Genomic DNA, 20,603 nt, shown 5'->3' with positions numbered 1-20,603 from the left:
TGAGTGCCGGAGAACTATGGATTGTCTTATTGGATAGAATTGTTATTGCTGAGTGCAATGGCTGTAAAGGAGTTAATGAAATGCTCATAACTGAGCACTGAATTCCAAGTGAGATCATAGGCTTTATAAGAGGGAAAAATGATCATGGATGCCTGGGGCATTGGTCCTTCCTAATCTGTTCTGCTCTTTTTCAGGATTCTTATCCCAGATATCTGAAGTCAGAAACATACAAAAACCTGATCAGCCAGGCCTTTATTCCTCTGGAAAGCAAGAAAGGGTGAGTTGTATCTTTCTCATCAGACATCAGAGATGGTGATTCCTATTGCAGAAGAGAACCAATTACCAATTGCCCTTCTTCAAGTTTATTTCCATACATACAAATACTAGGACTAGGGGGCATGAGATGAAACTACAGTGTAGTAAATTTAAAACAAATCGGAGAAATTTTTCTTCACCCAACGTGTAATTAAACTCTGGAATTTGTTGCCAGAGAACCTGGTGAAGGCAGTTAGCTTGGCAGAGTTTAAAAAGGGGTTAGACGGTTTCCTAAAGGACAAGTCCATAAACCGCTACTAAATGGACTTGGGAAAAATCCACAATTCCAGGAATAACAAGTATAGAATGTTTGTACGTTTGGGAAGCTTGCCAGGTGCCCTTGGCCTGGATTGGCCGCTGTCGTGGACAGGATGCTGAGCTCGATGGGCCCTTGGTCTTTTCCCAGTGTGGCATTACTTATGTACTTATGTAAGTAGCAAAGATACATTCCTGGCATCCACTACTTTTCTGTATCCCTTCTTCCATTTTCTTATTAGGACCTCTTGTCTGTGAGCTGCTTTTGTGAACAGGGGTATATTTGTTTTTAAAATAAAAGTTTTTTTTTTACTTGCCTGCTGGCTAGTCCCAGGCCGATCCGGGGCTGGTCCGAGCTCTATGTATCCTGTTGGGAACTGAAATGGGTCTGAGGGCTTGTGGGGGCTCCAAATCATGGCAGCCATGACTAGCTGTGAAGACGCGTTGCCCGCAAATGTGGTGAAAGCATGAGGCAGACCAGCAGGAAAATAGCTGATCTGAGGCCCAGCCTGCCGGGCAGGAGGGAACTGAGCATGTGCGAACTTCTGCACATGCTCAGTGCATCTCTAGAGCCTGAGGTAGGCCTGAGTTGAAGCTGGGGCCTCAATTTTTGGGCCTGCTCAGCAGAGCTCCATAGGAAACCGTAATTTCTAACGGGAGCGAGGAGGATCCAACTGGACCAAATCCGAAGGTGGAGGTGGCATTTCCTACATATGGGGAGCGGAGCTACCAAGTTACTCATTCCAGATGGGAGACTTTTGGCCGGTCATGATTTTAAACTTACATCCGAAAGCAGTGTAGTATTTGTAGTCCATGATTCTATCCATTGAAATCAGTGCTGCAGGTCCCATAATGCACCAGGATGAGGTTGGCAGAAATCCAGAACTGGTCAAAATGTCTCCCTCCTGGAATGGGTAACTTGGCAACTCTGAGAGAGCCAGGTAAGAGGTCCATGGGGCCTTTGATGTTTTTATCTTAATTTTTAAATGCTGTTTTAGGCCACATTTGATGGGGCTTCAGGGAAAATCTGAAGTGGATTTTCTTTGGTGATGTGGGTCTCTAAGGTCTTCCTTGGGTGAGCCAGGGGGGTCCAGACCCAAGTCAAATTTATTTTTATCAGTAGAATGGGGATTTTGTGTTTGGAGGGCTAGCGCACCTTAGGATGCGCGTCCAGGAATTCTGTTAGTTATAGTCGAGAAAGGAGCATTTTTGAGAATTTTTAATGTGGTTATGAGAGAATGTTATTGGTAAGTTTGCAAGTTTTATAAGGAAAATGTGTGATGTCTGGGAAATTGTTTATTTTGAACATTTAAAACCATAGGTGGTCTTAGTACAGGAGTAACATATTAGAGTAGCAAATTTAGTGATAGTTGACATTAATTTTGTGTTAAAATATAAAATTTTATAGTCTGTGGGGTTGTAGTGGTTCAAAATGGCGCTGAGAACTACAAGCTCTGTTCCGTAGATCTGAGAGAAACTGTAAGTTTTGTAAACTAGGTGCTAATCGGCTGTTCAGGTAAGGAATAATGTCAGAGTGGTCTGGTTGTCACTGACTTGGGCAGCTGGTCAACAGTTGGGAGTTAGCTTTGGGATGGAGAGATTGCTGTTAGCAGTGGCTGCAGGAAAGTCAGGACTTGGGCCTGTAGGGCTTTTGCTATGGGGGGGGGAGGTGGGAATGGTTCAAAAGTTGTCTCTGTTTGCAAATCCCTTGGGCTTCCTTTATGAGCAGTGCTGCCCTGCTCTTTGATAGCTTTGCTTAAAGCAGTTGCTAAGCATACCCTTGGGACAGCACTTGTTGTAGATGCAGGTACCAACAAGTGGAAGTTGGAGGGTTGGGAGCAGGGAAACCCCTTTCCTTGCTCAGGAGAGACACTTCTGAGTCAGGTGGGAGAAGTAGGGGCATGTGCTTATCTTTTTATTTTCTTTGGCAAGCTAGCTACAAATAGGCTCCTGCGGGGAAGACAAGATATACTCTAAGAACGACACAGGGAGAAAGGGTTTTCTCTTATTTGTTTTTATTAGTAAGGCAGTAGGTACCTCCAGACTGTGTTCCTGGTTCGTGCGGCTCCTGGCGCATGTTCTTGTTTCCTATTGTACCCTCTGCAAGCAAGCAATGAGCTGGTGAAGAAAGAAGGTTTTGTTTGAAATTATTTTATTTTAGTGTGCACACATGTCTTTTTAAGTTCTTCTTGTTTTTATGAAGCTGAGTACTCAGGCTAATTCACGGTAAATGCAGAACACTACAGTATCTATTCTTACCTGTATGTGGGAAGGATAGCTGCTTCGGGCAGTAAGTAGCCTGAAAGGAAGCAGACACAGAAAAAGAGGGAGTTTACCACAGAGTAACAGGTACTTAAGGAAAAAAGAGTAAGCGTGACTAAGAACAAAGTGGTAACAAATACTTATCTGAGTTTGGTGGCTGAGTAGCCGTGAAACTGGATTCCTGTGTGGGCATAATCTAGTACCTCACTTCTTTAAATGCTGAGCTGGGAAGAGAAAATAAAAAGGAAAAACTGGTTAAATACTTACCTGGAAAAAAGAAAGCAAAAAAATATTACAATTGAAATTGCCTAACAGTTTATAGATACAAGCTGATATTTATTTTTATTACATTTGTACCCCATACTTTCCCACTCATGGCAGGCTCAATGTGGTGGGCAATGGAGGGTTAAGTGATTTGCCCAGAGTCACAAGGAGCTACCTGGGCTGGGAATTGAACTCAGCTCCCCAGGACCAAATTCCACCACCCTAACCACTAGGCCACTCCTCCACTCCAACTTTGAATATAACTTTGAATTTTGTATCTTAGAAGTCACAACCTAATTGGAATCTCAACTACTCATTTTATTTGGTCCTTAGAAAAACTTAAGAGCTGTGGTGAAAAGTAAAATGTAATAAAGTATAGTTGGGAATAAAAGAAAACCTGTTGTCCAGACTTCTGACTCATGATTTCAAGGGCTGCCACATTCCTGAATGTAACTCTGGTTCTCTAACAACCGTAATTCTTTTGTGGAAATGAACCTTTTCTCATGGAAAACCTGCCGCTACCACTGTGACCAATGTCTGTTGAAGCTATTGCACTGAGAAAAGGTGTCACTGAAACCAAGGGGGCGTTACATTTTCAAGATAAGTCTGACCAGAATCATCCAGACCAATATCTGTAAAACATAAAACACCAAACACCAATCAAGCCAAATGGTGTAATGCTGTGTTTCTCAAACTGCACCATGGCATCCCAGTGAGCTGCGGCGAACTCACAAGGGTGCTGCGTCGGACAGTTGCATACCAAGGGTGGGGCGGTAGGGCAGACTGCCAGGGCTGGTCTTAGGCAGGGGAGACAGGAGCGGTCACCCTTGAGGGGCTCCTCAAGGGTCTGTGCGAGGACCGCTGCTTTTTAATATATTTATAAATGATTTAGAGATGGGAGTAACTAGCGAGGTAATTAAATTTGCTGATGACACAAAGTTATTCAATGTTGTTAAATCGCGACAGGATTGTGAAAAATTACAAGAGGACCTTACGAGACTGGGAGACTGGGCGGCTAAATGGCAGATGATGTTTAATGTGAGCAAGTGCAAAGTGATGCATGTGGGAAAAAAGAACCCGAATTATAGCTACGTCATGCAAGGTTCCACATTAGGAGTTACGGACCAAGAAAGGGATCTGGGTGTCGTCGTCGATAATACACTGAAACCTTCTGCTCAGTGTGCTGCTGAGGCTAGGAAAGCGAATAGAATGTTGGGTATTATTAGGAAAGGTATGGAAAACAGGTGTGAGGATGTTATAATGCCGTTGTATCACTCCATGGTGCAACCGCACCTTGAGTATTGTGTTCAATTCTGGTCGCCGCATCTCAAGAAAGATATAGTAGAATTGGAAAAGGTGCAGCGAAGGGCGACTAAAATGATAGCGGGGATGGGACGACTTCCCTATGAAGAAAGATTAAGGAGGTTAGGGCTATTCAGCTTGGAGAAGAGACGGCTGAGGGGAGACATGATAGAGGTATATAAAATAATGAGTGGAGTGGAACAGGTGGATGTGAAGCGTCTGTTCACGCTTTCCAAAAATACTAGGACTAGGGGGCATGCGATGAAACTACAGTGTAGTAAATTTAAAACAAATCGGAAAAAAGTTTTCTTCACCCAACGTATAATTAAACTCTGGAATTCGTTGCCGGAGAAAGTGGTGAAGGCGGTTAGCTTAGCAGAGTTTAAAAAGGGGTTGGACGGTTTCCTAAAGGACAAGTCCATTAACCGCTACTAAATGGACTTGGGAAAAATCCACAATTCCGGGAATAACATGTATAGAATGTTTGTACATTTGGGAAGCTTGCCAGGTGTCCTTGGCCTGGATTGGCCACTGTCGTGGACAGGATGCTGGGCTCGATGGACCCTTGGTCTTTTCCCAGTATGGCATTACTTATGTACTTATGTACACAGGGACCCGCGCCTCCAAGGGCCCTTTGGCGCTCCCTCCCCGGCATTGCAGGGCCAGCGCAACTTAGTAAGCATGGCAGAGGGGCACCACAAGCCATGCTTACTGCTGCCGGGTGGCTCACAGTTGCAGCCCCAGCTGTTCTCGGTCCTCACCTGCTCGCACTCAGCTTCCCGACAGCCCTCCTTTCAATTCCTGCCACCCTGCGTTTAAATCTTTTATTTTACCTCAAGTTGCAGTGGTAGCGGCAGCGGCAGTGAAAGCAGCAGGCTCGCCTCCAGCCTTCCCTTCCCTCTCAGTGTCCTGCCTTCCTCTGATGTAATTTCCTGTTTCCACACGAGCGGGACACTGAGAGGGAAGGGAAGGCAGGAGGCGAGCCTGCTGCTTTCACTGCTGCCACCGCTACAACTTGAGGTAAAATAAAAGATTTAAACGCAGGGCGGCAGGAACAGAAAGGGAGATGTTGTGGTAGAAGAGGGTGGTCAGGTGGGGCTGGGGTTGGAACTGGAACTCAGGGCTGAAAAGGGGGCAGGTGGGGGCTGGGGCGAGTCACTAGACATGGATGGGAGGGGAGGGCACCGGAGAATTGCTGGACATGGATGGGAGGAGAGGGCAGGGGAGAGAGGAGAAATCAGTGGACATGGATGGTTAGGGGAGGGCAGAGTCACTGGACATAGATGGGAGGGGAGGGCAGGGGAGAGAGGAGAATTACTGGATATGGATGGTCGGAGAGGATAGGGGCAAAGGAGAATTGCTGGACATAGATGGAAGGCGAGGACAGAGGAGAATCGCTGGACATGGATGGTTGGGGAGAGCAGGAGAGAAAGGAGAGTTGCTGGACATGGATGGATGGAGGAGAGGGCAGGAGAAATGCTGGACATGGATGGAGGAGAGGGAAGACAGGAAATAGATGCACATGGATAGAGGGGAGGGGAGAGAGGAGAAATGCTGGACATGGACAGATTGGAAGGCAGGGAAGAGAGGAGAAATGTTAGAGGGAAGGAGAGACAGGAAGGAGATGCACAAAGATGGAGGGGAAGGGAGAGAGGAGTAATGCTGGACATGGATGGAGGGGAGGGAAGACAGAGGAAGTAGATGCACATGGATGGAGGGGAGGGGGAGGAGAAATGCTGGACATGAATGGAGGGGAGGGAAGACAGGAGGAGATGCACATGGATTTAAGGGAGAGAGGAGAAATTCTGGACACGGATGGAGGGGAGGGAACACAGGAAGGAGATGCACATAGAGGGGAGGGGGGAGAGTTGAAATGCTTGACATGGATGGAGGGGAGGGAAGAGAGAGGAAGTGAGATGAAGTGAGATGAACATGGACGGAGGGGAGGAGAGAGAGGAGAAATGCTGGACATGGATGGAGAGAGGGAGAGGAATAATGCTGGACATGGATGGAGGAGAGGGAAGAGAGAAGGAGATGCATATGGATAGAGGGGAGGGAAGAAAAGAAGGAGATGCATACTGACGGAGATGAGGGAAAGAGAAAAGAGAAGAAAAACTGCACATGGATGGAGAAAATAGGCAAAAGCTGGATTCATTCTATATCTCCTCCAGTAAAGTCTGCGGAGGACCCAGCTTTTACCTATGGATGTAGGGCAAGAAATGAAGAAGGGAGGAAAGTAAAGAAATAAATGGAAAGGAAGCCTTGGAAATGGAATTAAGGGAACAGATAGAGAGCAGCAGAATCAGAGACTGGGACCAACATGATCAGAAAAACAAAGTCACCAGACAACAAAAGTAGAAAAGATAATTTTATTTTCATTTTAGTGTTTGGAATATGTCCAATTTGAGAATTTACATCTGATGACTTATTTTGCAATGTATTGCAATGTGTTTCTTTCTGTTTTTCTGGTATTGTGCTGCATGCAGAGTCTGTGAAGTAGGGGTGCCGTGAAAAATTACTGGTACACTAAGGGTGCCGTGGCCCGAGAAAGTTTGGGAACCACTGGTGTAATGAATAAGTCTCACAGGAGAAGGGGAGTGGCACACTGTCTAACCATGAAGTGCAAGTGGTAATTTCTTTCAGGACTTCCTATCACACTGTGAACTGGCAGGTCAAGCCATTCGATCATACAAAAGTAAACCTGTTACCTTCATTATTATTTTAAAGGGTTCCCTGAGCCTTTCTCCTCATTGGTAATATGGTCATGTTAAGTGACACCAAAAATTCTTTGCAGGCACTACTAATGAAATAAGTTAATTTTTTGTGCTGTCTCTGTAATAATTTTCCATGTTTCATAGGCATTGATCGCAATTGGAAAGACAATAGCTTTACAGAATTTAATTTTCATCATAGTTTGGATTGTTGTTCTTGTCCATATTAAGAACATAAGAATAGCCATACTGGGTCAGACCAATGGGCCATCTAGCCCAGTCTCCTGGTTCCAACAGTGGCCAATCCCAAGTACCTGGCAGAAACCCAATTAATAGCAACATTCCATGATACCAATCCCAGGGCAAGCAGTGGCTTATCCCATGCCCATCTCAATAACAGACTATGACGTTTTCCTCCAGGAACTTGTCCAAATCTTTTCTTAAATCCAGATATGCTAACCGCTGTTACCACATCCTCCGGCCAATGAGTTCCAGAGCTTAACTATACTATTCTCATGTTCTGGCTTATCCTTCCCAGTTATGCTCACAATGTTAGACAGGTTCCTGGTTTTAATTGCCAGTGGCTCCATTTTCTACACTTATGTTTCTGTACCATCTTGTAAACTGTGCCCCCACCACTGGAAATCCCTCCCTTAGCCTATGGTCTCGATTCCACTCAGTCAAATGTTTGTTTTTAGTTTTTTTTTTGCAGTATCTAGCATCTAATAGGCAAGTCTTTGTCTTTTCATCACCTTCAGGTTGTATATGAGGCATATCATTCTAGTGTTACTTGATCGCTGGCATCCACTGGTTGTTTCCTGTTTTTGCTGATTTCTTGTGGGATTGCTTGCCTTCTCTCTTTTTTGGGCCCCTAAATGAAGCTCCTTTGGTTGTCCTGAGCCATGTTCAGTGGCCAATATTGTGATATCATTTTTCAGTAACAAAAAAGGATGATAAGAACCATGTACTCTGTGGGGTCCTTCCCTTCCTTTTCTAATAATGTGACAGAGGCAAGCTGTATAACTGGAATTAGTGGCTGTCCCTCAAGCACCTTGTTAAACACATTAGCAAGTTCAGCAGATAACAGACATTGCTCTGAAGCCATCTTCACCAGGACACCACTGTGCTCACAGAGCTTAATGCTTTTTTGATCACCTGGCTTCTGTTTGCTTCCAGAAATGTGTCACCCCCCTATTCATAGTTATATTCTTCAGGGGCATTTTATATATTACCTGCCCACTACAGTTCTGCTTCCTCAGTTTACTGAATATAACCTCCCCCAGTGACATTATACATATCCTGCCCCGATTGCTTCCTATGGTCTAGTTTCCCTGAGTATTACACATAATCTTCCCTCCCCCACTACCTTTCTGCGCCTTGGGATTCATGTAAATAATCTGTCTGGGATGTACTGCTGTCCTTCTCCCCTTCCTCCCTCTTTCTCTTGTTGACACTTTAGTTCATTTTCTGTCTTTCTCCATCTTTTACTCCCTTGTTTTTCTTCCTCCCCCCCCCCCCTTGCTCTCTTTCTCTCTCTTGAGTTTTCTCTCTTCCCCTTTCTTTCACTATTTATTCTTCTCCTGCCCTCATGTGGAAATTTCAGTCTCACTTCCTTCTCTTCTCTCCTTCCTTCCTTTGCTTTCTGACAGATCCCCTTACAGTTTCTCTCATTGACACCTTGCTTTTCTTTGTCTTTTGCTGTCTCATGAACTCGTTTTTTTCCTGTTCTCTCTGATTTTCTTTCTTCTTTGCTGTCTCTTTGAGTCCATCTCGCTTTCTCTAACTCTCTCATTTTCTCTATATGACATTTTCTTTTTTTCACCTTTGCAACCTACTTGACCAAGGAGAGCTCATTTTCTTCCATTCCTCTCCCATGATTTTCTCTTTTTTTGCCATCTGGCTCTGTGAGTCTGTCTCACTCTCTCTGACTCTCATTTTCTCTGTGTGACATTTTTTTTTTTTTTCTTCTACAGTGTCTTTCCATTTATGAGGCGGCAGCGACACTCCAGCCCCAGCCCTGTCCTGCTTACCTCAGGGGAATTGGAGATGGTTACAAATGGGAAGTACAGCGCTTCATCTCCTGCAGCTGTGTCACAGGTGGAAAATTATCTGTTCATGTATCTCTGTCATCTCTGCATTGCTCTCACCTTGCTTCTAACCTTCCCGTGTTACTGACCTGCTGTATATTTGTATGCCAGTGATTTCCAAACCTGTCCATCTGGATTTCCCTGGCCATGTTGTTTTCAGGTTTCTGAGCTGGCTGGCTGACAGACAGACTGGCCTTCTTCCCCTGCCCGCCCGCCCCCCCCCCCCCCCCCAGCCTACTGTAGCGCACTCTGGTGTTCTGGTGGCCTCTTTGGGGCAGGAAAGAGCTTCACTCTTTGCTGCACACTGCCGCTGACCTCCCTGCTACTGCCGCTTCTTGAAAATGGCTGCCAGGACTTCAAGTGGTGGCCTTGTGAGACTTCCCCGAGAAGGGAGGGGACAAGCTACTCATGGATAGGAGGGAGAGAAGGGGGCAAGCTGCATGTGGATGGGAGGGAAGAGAGGAGAGGGCGACATGCTGTACATGGAAGGGAGGGAAGGGGAGGGTAAAGAGGAGAAATGCAGCTCATGGAGAGAAGAGGATGGAAAGGAGAGGGGAACATGCTGCTCATGGAGCTTTGCTTTTTTGGAAATGTACATCTTTTCTAATTATGTATTTAAACTACAGAAGAAAATGCATTTCTGTTACTTTTACCAGTATTTTCACTGCTTATAGAATATGGCTTTCTTGGGTGATCAAGATCATCAAAGTGACTGTGCGATGAGGGCGGGCTGGGGCAAAGCGGCATTTTGGTTTTTGTGTCCTCTTTTTTGTCTCCGCAAATATACTAACCCTAATCCTGGAGGAACTCCAGCCAGTCAGGTTTTCAGGATATTGGTAATGAATATTCGTGACATCGATTTGCATACACTGCCTCCTTAGTATGGAAATCTATCTCAAACAACAGTCCCTCCCTGGCAGTGGTGCATCTTCTCTCCCTCTTGGCACTGCCGTCCTCTCTACATCATTTTCTTTCATCTACCATTACATTCTCCCCAGTGGACCCTCTTAAATAACCACTCTGCTGTCCATTTCTACTCTGGCCTTTAGTAACATGGCAGATGGGGCTGCAGCAGCTGACTTGTTCCATGACCACCAACAACTCAATAAAAGGACATGATATAGGGAAAGAACCTTCTGAAATCTTAGTATCACATTCCTGTCTGCTTCCTCTAGTGCTTAAAGCAACAGGGAAAGAACCAGGAAAAAAAAATCAAGGCTCAAATCCTGGTGACGCCATGATCTTGGGAAAGTCACCTCACCCCCCATTTCTCAGGGCTGTTTTTACTAATGTGCATTAACCTGTTAATATAATTTAGTGCAAACCCCATTATTGTCAGTGGGACTTATTAATACAATTTGTGTTAATTGCCAATTAATATACATTAGTAAATCTAGCCCTTAGGTTGTAAGCCCTCCAAGGATAGAAAAATATCTGCTGCACTTAAAGGTAACTTACCTTGAGCTATTAATGAAAATATATCAGCTAAAAAGAAATAAAACGTAATGAGACTAATTGCTTACTGCAAATCAGCAGCACACTAGTGTTGCTTGTGTTCACTCCTTTTGGGTGGATCACTCTGTCTTTCAAAATGGTGGCTCTGAGAACCTTCAGAGCCAATGGTTCTCATACAGTGGGTGTCCAATATATGTAAATTTATCTTATGTATAGGCATTGAAGTTACTAACTAGTACAGTTAAAACAAATGGGATTAAATATTTTTTTAATTCAAGTTCTAGTTCTCTGAAACTTGCAGTTGATAAAAGCAGTTAATGTATTTGAGTTTAGAAAAGGTTTGGACAAATTCCTGGAGGCAAAGTCCATATACTGTTATTAAGATAAACCGGGGCAAGCCACTACTTATCAATGGGGGTCGATACCATGAAATCTTGCTACTTTTGTGGATTCTGCAAAGTACTTGTGACCTGGATTGGATATTGTTGGAACTAGGATACTGGGCTAGAAAAACCTTTGGCCAGACCCAGTTTGGTAATTCTTGCATTGTTATGTTCTTAATGCAAAATACCTGACTGGCTAGGTGAGCCTCCATGACAGGGCTGAGAAGTACTGTCCTAAGCTGTGACCTGTTACGTAAGACCAGTGGAATCCATTTATGTTTCATTGCATTTTTCATGCTGCGACTGAGAGATCTTGCAATCTATTAGGATGGATATAAAGGAAAGGAAAAGGTTGAATCCCTTCACTGAAATACCTTGGTCAGAAGGAGGGAAGCATATCCAATGAACATTCCCTCTGTAATCCACCAAAGGGACTATCTATCTGATATCAAAATAACAGGAGTATGTGTCTGAGGATAATAAGCTAGGTAAGACTGTTGTTCCATGTTACAAGAATGGAAATCAGAGATGCCCATGGGGAGTCCTTCCTCCTTTAACAAGCCCTTCTCACTCTTTCCTCTCCTATGGACCTGGCAGAACCAAGTTTTAAGTCTATTTATTATTTCCTACACCGCTCAGTGTTTATGCAAAGACTCCCTGAGGTGCGACAAGCCATACCTAAATCTGGACCTTTATTTACCCTCTGCTCTGAGTGTAGGTCCTAGGAGACCGACTTCTGGCTGGATTGCAAACACGCATCCTTTTCTAACAGTGGCTCCATTGCTGTCTTTAAATGGAGCCTGAGAAATTCATGTGGAAAAAATCCACAGAGAACTTCATGTTGCAGTTTCCATGACATCAGCACTTCTCTCCTGACATCAGAGTAACCCCCTGAGCTCTAATCCTGGTTCTATGAGACTCTGGTGCATGTTATCTCCCTGTTAATCAGTCCACTCAGCTTTAATTAGCTCACCTATAAGGTGCTACCACCCTCCGTTTCTTTTGCTACTTCAGACTACTAACACAAGTACACCTCTGGAAGTTTTCAGCTTTAATTGATTAGGTCCTTCTTGCATTTGCAGGGCACCAAAACTCCACCTCCAGAAAAGGCTCCATATCTGTGATATACTATGATATTAAAACATATCAGATTGTGTATGAATGAAAGGTGCAATATAGCTCCAAATGATTATTCATGTGGCACAGTCATATCAGACAGAGCAGACTGGACCTCTTTAGTCTACTTCTGATGTTTCTGTTGCACAGTGGTGTACCGAAGATGGTGCGGTTGGTGTGGTCTGCCCCGTGTGCAGGCAAGAGGGGGTGCACTGAGCAGTCATTCAGCTGTTGGCTCTGCCGGTCCCCTCTGACATCAACCTCCTGTTCCAGGGCAGGAGAATTGCAGAGCCAACAGCTGTGCAGCTGCTCAGTGCACCCCCTTGCAGGAAGGACAGCGGGGTGGGGTGGGGAGGATGACTCACTTGGAGGAGGGAGGTGTTCCGCCCCAAGTAGCTACCAAACTAGGTATGCCACTGCTGTTGCATCTACCTTCCTCCAAGTTACAGCCCTTCTGCAGGGGGAGGTGGTTGGATCCTGTACATTCATAGATGAATAAACAGAATCAGTCAGAGATGCTTCAAGGAACAAAACAAGACAAGAGAGAACCTGAGGGACCTAATTGTCAGCACCGCAGCCTGGGAGTACAACCAATGGAAACTGTATAAGAATTACGATTGGACATCCTGGAGGCCCTGCAGCTGCCTGATACTAACCCACCATTCCCACTGATGCCATCCTGGAGACCCTTTTAGGGGCTCTAGGACAGGATTAACCCTTTTGTGACCCCTAGGAAAACAAGCATGTTGCCCCCCCCCCCCCCAAGGTAATATAAATACATTTTAACCCCCTCCAAAGAGGTAAACAGCTGTATGTTAGGCTCTACCCAGTGGTGTACCTAGGGTAGTTGACACCCGGGGCCGGTCATTTTTTAACACCCCCCCTCTCCAAAATCTAGTACTAGGCATGCCGAGAATACAAAACACTCAGGACCTATAGAGCAATTCTAGCATACCATAAGCAGTAATTTCTACAAGTTACACAAGGAAAAGGAAAGCATCTTAAACACTACAGTGAGCACTAGAACATCAATTCACCTACTGTAAAACAAAACCAGGCAGAATAACACAGATCGTCCATCTTGCACAGTCAATGCCAACCGAAAGCCATGTCTTTTTCACAAACACAGATACACCCTAATCCACTATAGAATAAGCAATAATAAACTTTCTATTTAGACAAAAATTAAACTGAACCCCCAAGATGCCAGACTCTGCATACAATGCAACACCACAGAAACAGAAAATGTCCCCTAGTACTGTGCAAAACATAAAGACAGCAGATGTAAATTTGAAAAAACTAACAAGTACCAATCACCACTTTACAAATTAACAAATAGAAATAAAACAAATGTAGAAAATAAAATAATACCATTTTATTGGACTAATACATTTAGCTTTCAGAGGCCAAAACATCCTTTCTCAGGTCAATACAGTATAGTGTTGTTACAATATCCTATCCGGACCTGAGGAAGGGGGCTTTGTTCTCCGAAAGTTAGCCAAAATGTATTAAAATTAGTCCAATAAAAAGATTACCTTGTTTACATGTTCTATTATAAACATTAACACAGCTACAATACTACTTTATCCTAAAGCAAAAAAAATAAAAATATATATTTTATTTACAGTTTGTTGTCTCTGGTTTCTGCTTTCCTCATCTTCTTTTCACTGTCTTCCTTCCATCCAGCATCTGTCTTTCTTCTCTCTCTGCCATCCAGTGTCTGCCCTCTCTGCTGTCCCCTCCATCCAATGTCTGCCCTCTCTCCCATCTACATATGCCCTCTATCTCTGCCCCTTCCATCCACCATCTGCCCCTGTCTGCCCTCTCTCTCTCCCCCTTCTATCGCTTCCATCCACTGTCTGCCCTTTCTCTCTGTCCACTCAATCCACCATTTGCCCTGCCTCTCCCATCCATCTAGGGTCTGCCCTCCCTCTCATTCCCCCTTCCATCCAGGATCTGTCCCCTCTCTGCCCCTTTTTTCCAGCCCCTAGTTCCAGCCCCACTATCCCACCAGTCCCCAGTTTCAGCCCCAGTCCTTTTCTCCCACCAGTCCCGAGCTTTAGCCCCCAGCCACTTCTCCTGTCCCCTTTTAGCCCCCAGTTTCAACCCCAGCCCTTTTCTGTCGCCAGTCCTGAGCTTCAGCCCCAGCCACTTCTCCCTGTCTCCTTTTCAGCCCCAAGTCCCCACAATTTCAGCCCCTGCTGCCTTTCAGCCCCCAGTCCCAGTACTAGCCCCCTTATCCCACCTACCCTCCTTCAGCCCCCAGTTTCAGCCACCTTCATCCACATGCCTTGCCCCCCTTTTCAGCCCGACCCATTCTCCCACCTGACCCAGGCATGCCCCATTTTCCATCATGACCCCTTCTCAGACCCCAGTTCCAGCCCCCTTCTCCTATTTGAGAGCCCCCTCCTCCCATCTGAGAACCCCTCCCCACCCCTTCTCCCATCTGAGAACCCCCAGAACACCCCTCTCCTCTACCATTTGAGAACCTCCTCCCCACCCCAGTCCCCTTCTCCCATCTGAAAACCCCCTCCCTATCTAAGAACCCCCAGAACACCCCTCTCCCATCTGAGAACCCCCTCCCCACCCCAGTCCCCTTCTCCCATATAAAAAACCCCTTCCCTCCCCATGTGAGAACCCCCACAACACCCCTCTCCCATCTGAGACCCCCCTCCACACTCAGTCCCCTTCTCCCATATGAAAACCCCCTCCCCATGTGAGAACCCCCACAATACCCCTCTCCCATCTGAGGACCCCGACCCAACTCTCCTGCTCCCACCCTACCTTTAAAAAAATTATTTTGAAGTGTCGTTGCAGGCAGCGCCTCGCGTCTGCCCTGCAGAAGTAAATCTCTTCGCTTCGAAGTTCGTCGTCGTCGGGCCTCACTATGTCCCGCCCTCCTCTGAGGAAACTTCCTATTTCTGCGAGGGCGGGACATAGTGAGGCCTGACGACGATGAACTTCGAAGCGAAGAGATTTACTTCTGCAGGGCAGACGCGAGGCGCTGCCTGCAACGACGCTTCAAAAAACTTTTTTTTAAGGTAGGGTGGGAGCAGCGGGAGCGAAGCGGATCACCCCCCCCACCCACTGACACCCGGGGCGGACCGCCCCCACAGCCCCCCCTTGGTACGCCACTGGCTCTACCCCATTCTCTGGCATAAACATATCACCTCCTGCCCCCCCGGCCCGATTCCATTAAGCACACTAGGTGGTCATCTAGAGCAGCAACTTCAAGGCAGTGGCGTAGCCAGACTGCCAATTTTGGGTGGGCACAAAATTTTCTTTCTACCCCCCTCCCCCAGCAAAATTTAGTCACGCTATTCAGATGCATTTGTCACACAGGGTAAAGTGCTGCTTTTCAGTGCATCAGATTTCAGAAAATTTATTTAATAGCCTAACACCCTTTTCAGTGAGCTTTCAGAGGCCAAAACCTCCTGCCTCAGGTCAGTATAATGCTGTTACGGTATCCTCGCCTGACCTAAGGAAGGAAGTATTGGTCTCTGAAACTTCATTAACACAGGTACCATATTATTTTATCCTAAATTAAAAATAAAATTATTTTCTTTACCTTTCTTGTATGGCCATTTACTTTTTCTCATTGTGTCGCTCCCAGTCTCTAGATTCTGCTTTCCTTCGTTTTCGCTTAATTCTTCTGCCACGGTTTCCTGGCCATTTCTCATTTTTCTCTCCTTTTTCTTTGCTTTCTTCAATATTTTTCTGCCTCTCTCTCTCTCTCTGTCCTGATTTAATTCATTCTTACTATCCATTCTTTAATTTCCTTCATTTACTTATGGCTTTTCATCTTTTTCTCACCCTTGTTCTCCCCATGCCCCTTCCTCTTATTCTCCAGTCTTTCACTACTCTCCTTTTCCATCCAGCAGCTCTCTTCTTTCTCTCCCCATCCTTCCAGTCTCCCCTCTCTCGCCGCATCCTTCCAGTAGTCTCCCCTCTTTCTTTCTGCATCCTTCCGTCCAGTGTCACCTCTTTCTCCCTACCCTTTCATCCAGCGTCTTCCCTCTTTCTCTCCCCATCCTTCCATCCATCTACCCTCTCTCCTGATCCTTCCATCTAATGTCTCTCTCTCCCTCTTTCTAACCAGGGTCTCTGTATCACTCTACCCTTTTCTGTTCAGTGTCCCTTCTCTCTCCACATCCTTCCAGTCTCTCCCCTTTCTCTCTGCATCCTTCCAGTCTCTCCCCTTTCTCTCCCCATCCTTCCATCCAGAGTCTCTCTCCCCATCCATCCGTTTTCCCTCTTTCTCTCCCCATCCTTCCATCTATTTTCCCTTTCTCCCCATCCTTCCATGTTTTCCCTCTTTCTCTGCCATCCTTCCATGTTTTCGCTCATTCTCTGCCATCCTTCCATCTGTTTTCCCTCTTTTCTCCCCATCCTTCCATGTTTTTCCTCTTTCTCCCCATCCTTCCATGTTTTCCCTCATTCTCTGCCATCCTTCCATGTTTTCCCTCATTCTCTGCCATCCTTCCATCTGTTTTCCCTCTTTTTCTCCCCATCCTTCCATCTGTTTTCCCTCTTTTTCTCCCCATCCTTCCATGTTTTCCCTCTTTTCTTCGACGAGGCCCGCCCTGCATGCCAGCCCCAGCTCCCATTGCCGGCCACTGCTGCTTTTCCTGTTGAGCAGCAGGGCCGGCGCTACAAAAAGAAGAAGCGCTAACGGCGCTAAGGAGAAAAAATGTTTAAAAAAAAAAAGCGCGGCACCGGCAGGCACTGTCTAGGCAGCCTTGAGGCATTGGCTGCTGGCTCGCAGGCTCCTCCCGTCTCCTACGTCACTGTGACGTAGGAGACGGGAGGAGCCTGCGAGCCAGCAGCCAATGCCTCAAGGCTGCCTAGACAGTGCCTGCCGGTGCCGCGCTTTTTTTTAACATTTTTTGTCCTTAGCGCCGTTAGCGCTTCTTCTTTTTGTAGCGCCGGCCCTGCTGCTCAACAGGAAAAGCAGCAGTGGCCGGCAATGGGTGCTGGGGCTGGCGCTGGGCGGGCCTGGGCTGAAATTGGGTGGGCCTGGGCCCAGCTAGGCCCACCCGTAGCTACGCCCCTGCTTCGAGGGGGAGGCAGCTGCAGTCAAAGCTCTAGGTTCTCACAACTTTAAAGAGCTCTTATCCTAGAAATAAGCAGTGGATTTTCCCAAGCCCATCTTAATAATGGATTATTCTTTTAGGAAATTATCCAAACCTTTTTAAAACCCTGCTAAGCTAAATGCTTTTACCACATTCTCTGGCAATGAATGTCCTCATTTTTGTTTTACATTCTTTCCTAATAATTCCTAACATTCTAATTGTTTTGTTAGCCACTGCTGCACATTGGACAGAAGGTTTCAACATATCATGAACATTGACACCTAGATCCTTTTCCTGGGTGGTGACTCCTAATGTAGAACCATTGCATCATGTAACTGTGGTTTAGGTTCATCTTTCCCACATGCATCACTTTGCACTTGCTCACATTAAAAGTCACCTGCCATTGGATGCCCAGTCTCCCAGTCTCATAAGGTCCTCTTGCAATTTTTCATAATCCAATGTACTGAACCAGGTATCGCCATCATTCACTGTCTGTGACAATTTTATTAGCAATTATTTCTTTCCATAAAGGTAGTCACACCACAAAGGTCTTGTGTCTAATACTGTTGAAATCACTCCTTTCCTATAACTCTTCTGTCTAACCTCTTCCTGATTGTTTCAGTAGGGCGCTTCACTTCAGAAGTTCTTTAAGAAGGATAGTAATGCTTACCAGAACATGCAAAGGCCATAAATTAATGTTTAACCCTTTCCTGTCTTCTTCCCCCCCCCCCCCCAGCTCTGCATCTGTGCCAATACTGTGACCGTGTCTGGAGCCACATGCCCTGCTGATTCCGAGGAAATGCATTACTGGTCCCACTCCAGTGCTGCTTGCTTTCAACTGGGAGCCCTTGCCACCTCAGCTGATACTTCTCCCTTCACTAATGATCCCAACAGGTTTGCTTTTTGCTCTGCTTTCCTTTCACAGTTTCTGCTAAACTTTTTCAGGTCAATATTAAGCTGGTGGTGAGCATTTTTATTAAAACACTGGTCACTGCTGGCTAATTTAGACCAAAATATTCAATGTTGGGCCATATCTGAGCACTGTTATTAAATATCAGAGTCAGTAGCAGTACCCTGAAATTATGCGAATATGGCCAATATTTGATTCCTCACCCACATAGCTACTGGGCAAAGTTAGGGCTACTACTTATGTGATCCGACTTGCCTGGTTAGCTATGCAGACACCGGCACTGAATATTTCAGTGACTGCATAATTCTAGGATCTCCTTGAATCTGCTACTGAAGTGGCACTCCCCAAACAGTGCCACAGAGTCAGAGGGGATATTAAGCAGCACTGCCTGGTTAGATGCTGCTGAATATCCCCTCCTTACCTGCTCAGTGCAATTTGACTGGGCCTGCCTGGTTAAATTCTTTTCACTTCAGACCCATACAGTGGCGACACACATCATTTGTGTAACTGGCGGGAATCCCTGGGCCCCACCAGCTGAAGAGTCCTTTCTGGAATCCCCCGAGCAGTCTCATCCCCGCGTCAGTCAGCAGCACTTCCTCCCACCTCCCACGCGTGCTCAGTTCAGTTAGCACCCCCATGCATGCGTGCATGAGGGATGCTGGTTGAACTGAGCATACGTGTGGGGGGGGGGGAGAGAGCGGTGTCGATGACTGGAAATATGCTGCCGCTGGACTCCAAAAAGGACTCTTCATCTGGCAGGAACGGTATTCATCTTTACTGCTTGCAGGGGGAGGGAGGGGGGTTGGCAAAGAGGAAATGCGGGTATCATGCTCACCCACTCTACTCTCAGGCCCACCCCAAAATTGAGGTCTGGCTATGCTACTGTTCTGGTTCTTACATTTTTCCTTTGTTACTTTCTTATGCTAATCCCAGAGGAAACTAGGGATAAGCAATATTAGCTCTTGCCCTGGTCACAATAAAACATTCTCTACCCAATATTCAAAGCCATTTAAACAACTAGGAAAGGCTCCTGGCTATTTAGCTGACTTGGCCAGGGCTAACCATGTATATTCAGTGGCCATTAACCAGACAGTGCCACTGAATATCACCAAAGTCAGCCCTTACACTATCCGGTTAGTAACAGGGTGGTCCACAGGTGGAGCTTGGGCAGAGCCAGATTTTCATTGTTTACCAGTCATATTCAGACAGCTAACTGGTTAAGGAAGTGTCTAAATGTAGGACAGCAAAAAGGCTTCCTAATTTTAACTGCTGAGGTAACCATATTGGCCGGTGCCCAGTTAACTTCTGGGTAGTGGCAGAGCACCTCTGGATGCCCCCCTCCTTCAATCTCCCCTCCCACTTCCCCAACCCCAAAGAAACATAAAAGCAGGCCCGAGGCCCCCATACCCTATTCCATAGATCCCCCCCCCCCCCGGGTCTACCTGGGTGTTCCAGAGGGCAAACAGGTAAGATTGATGCCCACACGCTCCTGCCTAGCTTGGCAGTCTATTCAAAATGGCTGCCAAGACCACTAGAAGCAGACTTGTGCTACATGGAAGTACCACGAGGCTGCCTCTAGGGGTCACAGCATCCAAGTATTCACACGGCCAAATATAGCTGCTGAATTGGGGCTGAAAAATTAGTGGATAGCAGGTTATATCGCCCGATATAACTGGCTATCTGCTATCCACTAATGACGATATTCAGTGGGAGATAGCTGGCTATCCCCTGCTGAATATTGCTGGATAGCCGATAATAGGCCATTTAACTGAGCAGATGCCAATCCTGGCCAGTTAAATGCTTTTGAATATTGGGGGTATAATATAAGGTATGATGTGATACTACATACCTATACTTGAACTTGATTTGTCCTTGGCATTTTCAGGGCGCAGACCATAGAAGTCCGCCCAGCACTGGCCCTGTTCTCCAGTCACTGAATCTGTCCAACCATGAGGGCACAGATTGTAGAAGTCTGCCCAGCACTAGCTTTGCTTCCAAATTACTGGTGTTGCCAATTACCACTAAGCTTGTTTGATTCCACTTATTTGATTCCACGTCTTCAGTACAGGATTCCTTTATGTTTATCTCATGCATTTTTGAATTCCATTACCATTTTCATCTCCATTACCTACCTCAAAAGATATCTAAATATCGTAGAGATGAATATGATTATATGAAAGGATTTGTATACCCATGGTTAAATAAACGGTTTCATAAAAAAAAAAAGTGGGATTATTATCTCAGCAAATGATTCTTCAAGTGATGAAGTTAGTAATACTGAATCTGGAGCACAGGATAAACAGAATACACTGGTGACTTTACTTCCATCTGATTTTTTTATGTGTACCACCTGCGACATCAGTTACAACTGTCTCTCAGGTGTTGCATGAGAAAACAGGCAAAACATGAAAGAAAATACAGAATTGTTAATGGATGTATTTAATTTGTCATCAAAAAATCTAGCAGTGGAA

The 20,603-nt window shown here is 45.8% G+C and overlaps 1 protein-coding gene across 1 annotated transcript in view; it reads left to right on the top strand.

The window, feature by feature from the left end:
• The window catches only part of RGS11 (regulator of G protein signaling 11), a 167,236-nt gene that overhangs the window by 130,201 nt on the left and 16,432 nt on the right, over positions 1-20,603 (top strand). Inside the window, exons 17-19 of the mRNA XM_030212787.1 lie at positions 195-277; positions 9,083-9,206; positions 17,959-18,116. Of these exons, the coding sequence (XP_030068647.1) occupies positions 195-277; positions 9,083-9,206; positions 17,959-18,116 (365 nt within the window). The remainder of the gene's footprint in view (positions 1-194; positions 278-9,082; positions 9,207-17,958; positions 18,117-20,603) is intronic.

Source organism: Microcaecilia unicolor, chromosome 8 (genome assembly GCF_901765095.1).
Source record: "Microcaecilia unicolor chromosome 8, aMicUni1.1, whole genome shotgun sequence".
Classification (NCBI taxonomy): domain Eukaryota; kingdom Metazoa; phylum Chordata; class Amphibia; order Gymnophiona; family Siphonopidae; genus Microcaecilia; species Microcaecilia unicolor.
The sequence above is the reverse complement of the archived record's forward strand: the minus strand, read 5'-3'. Positions and strand labels throughout refer to the sequence as shown.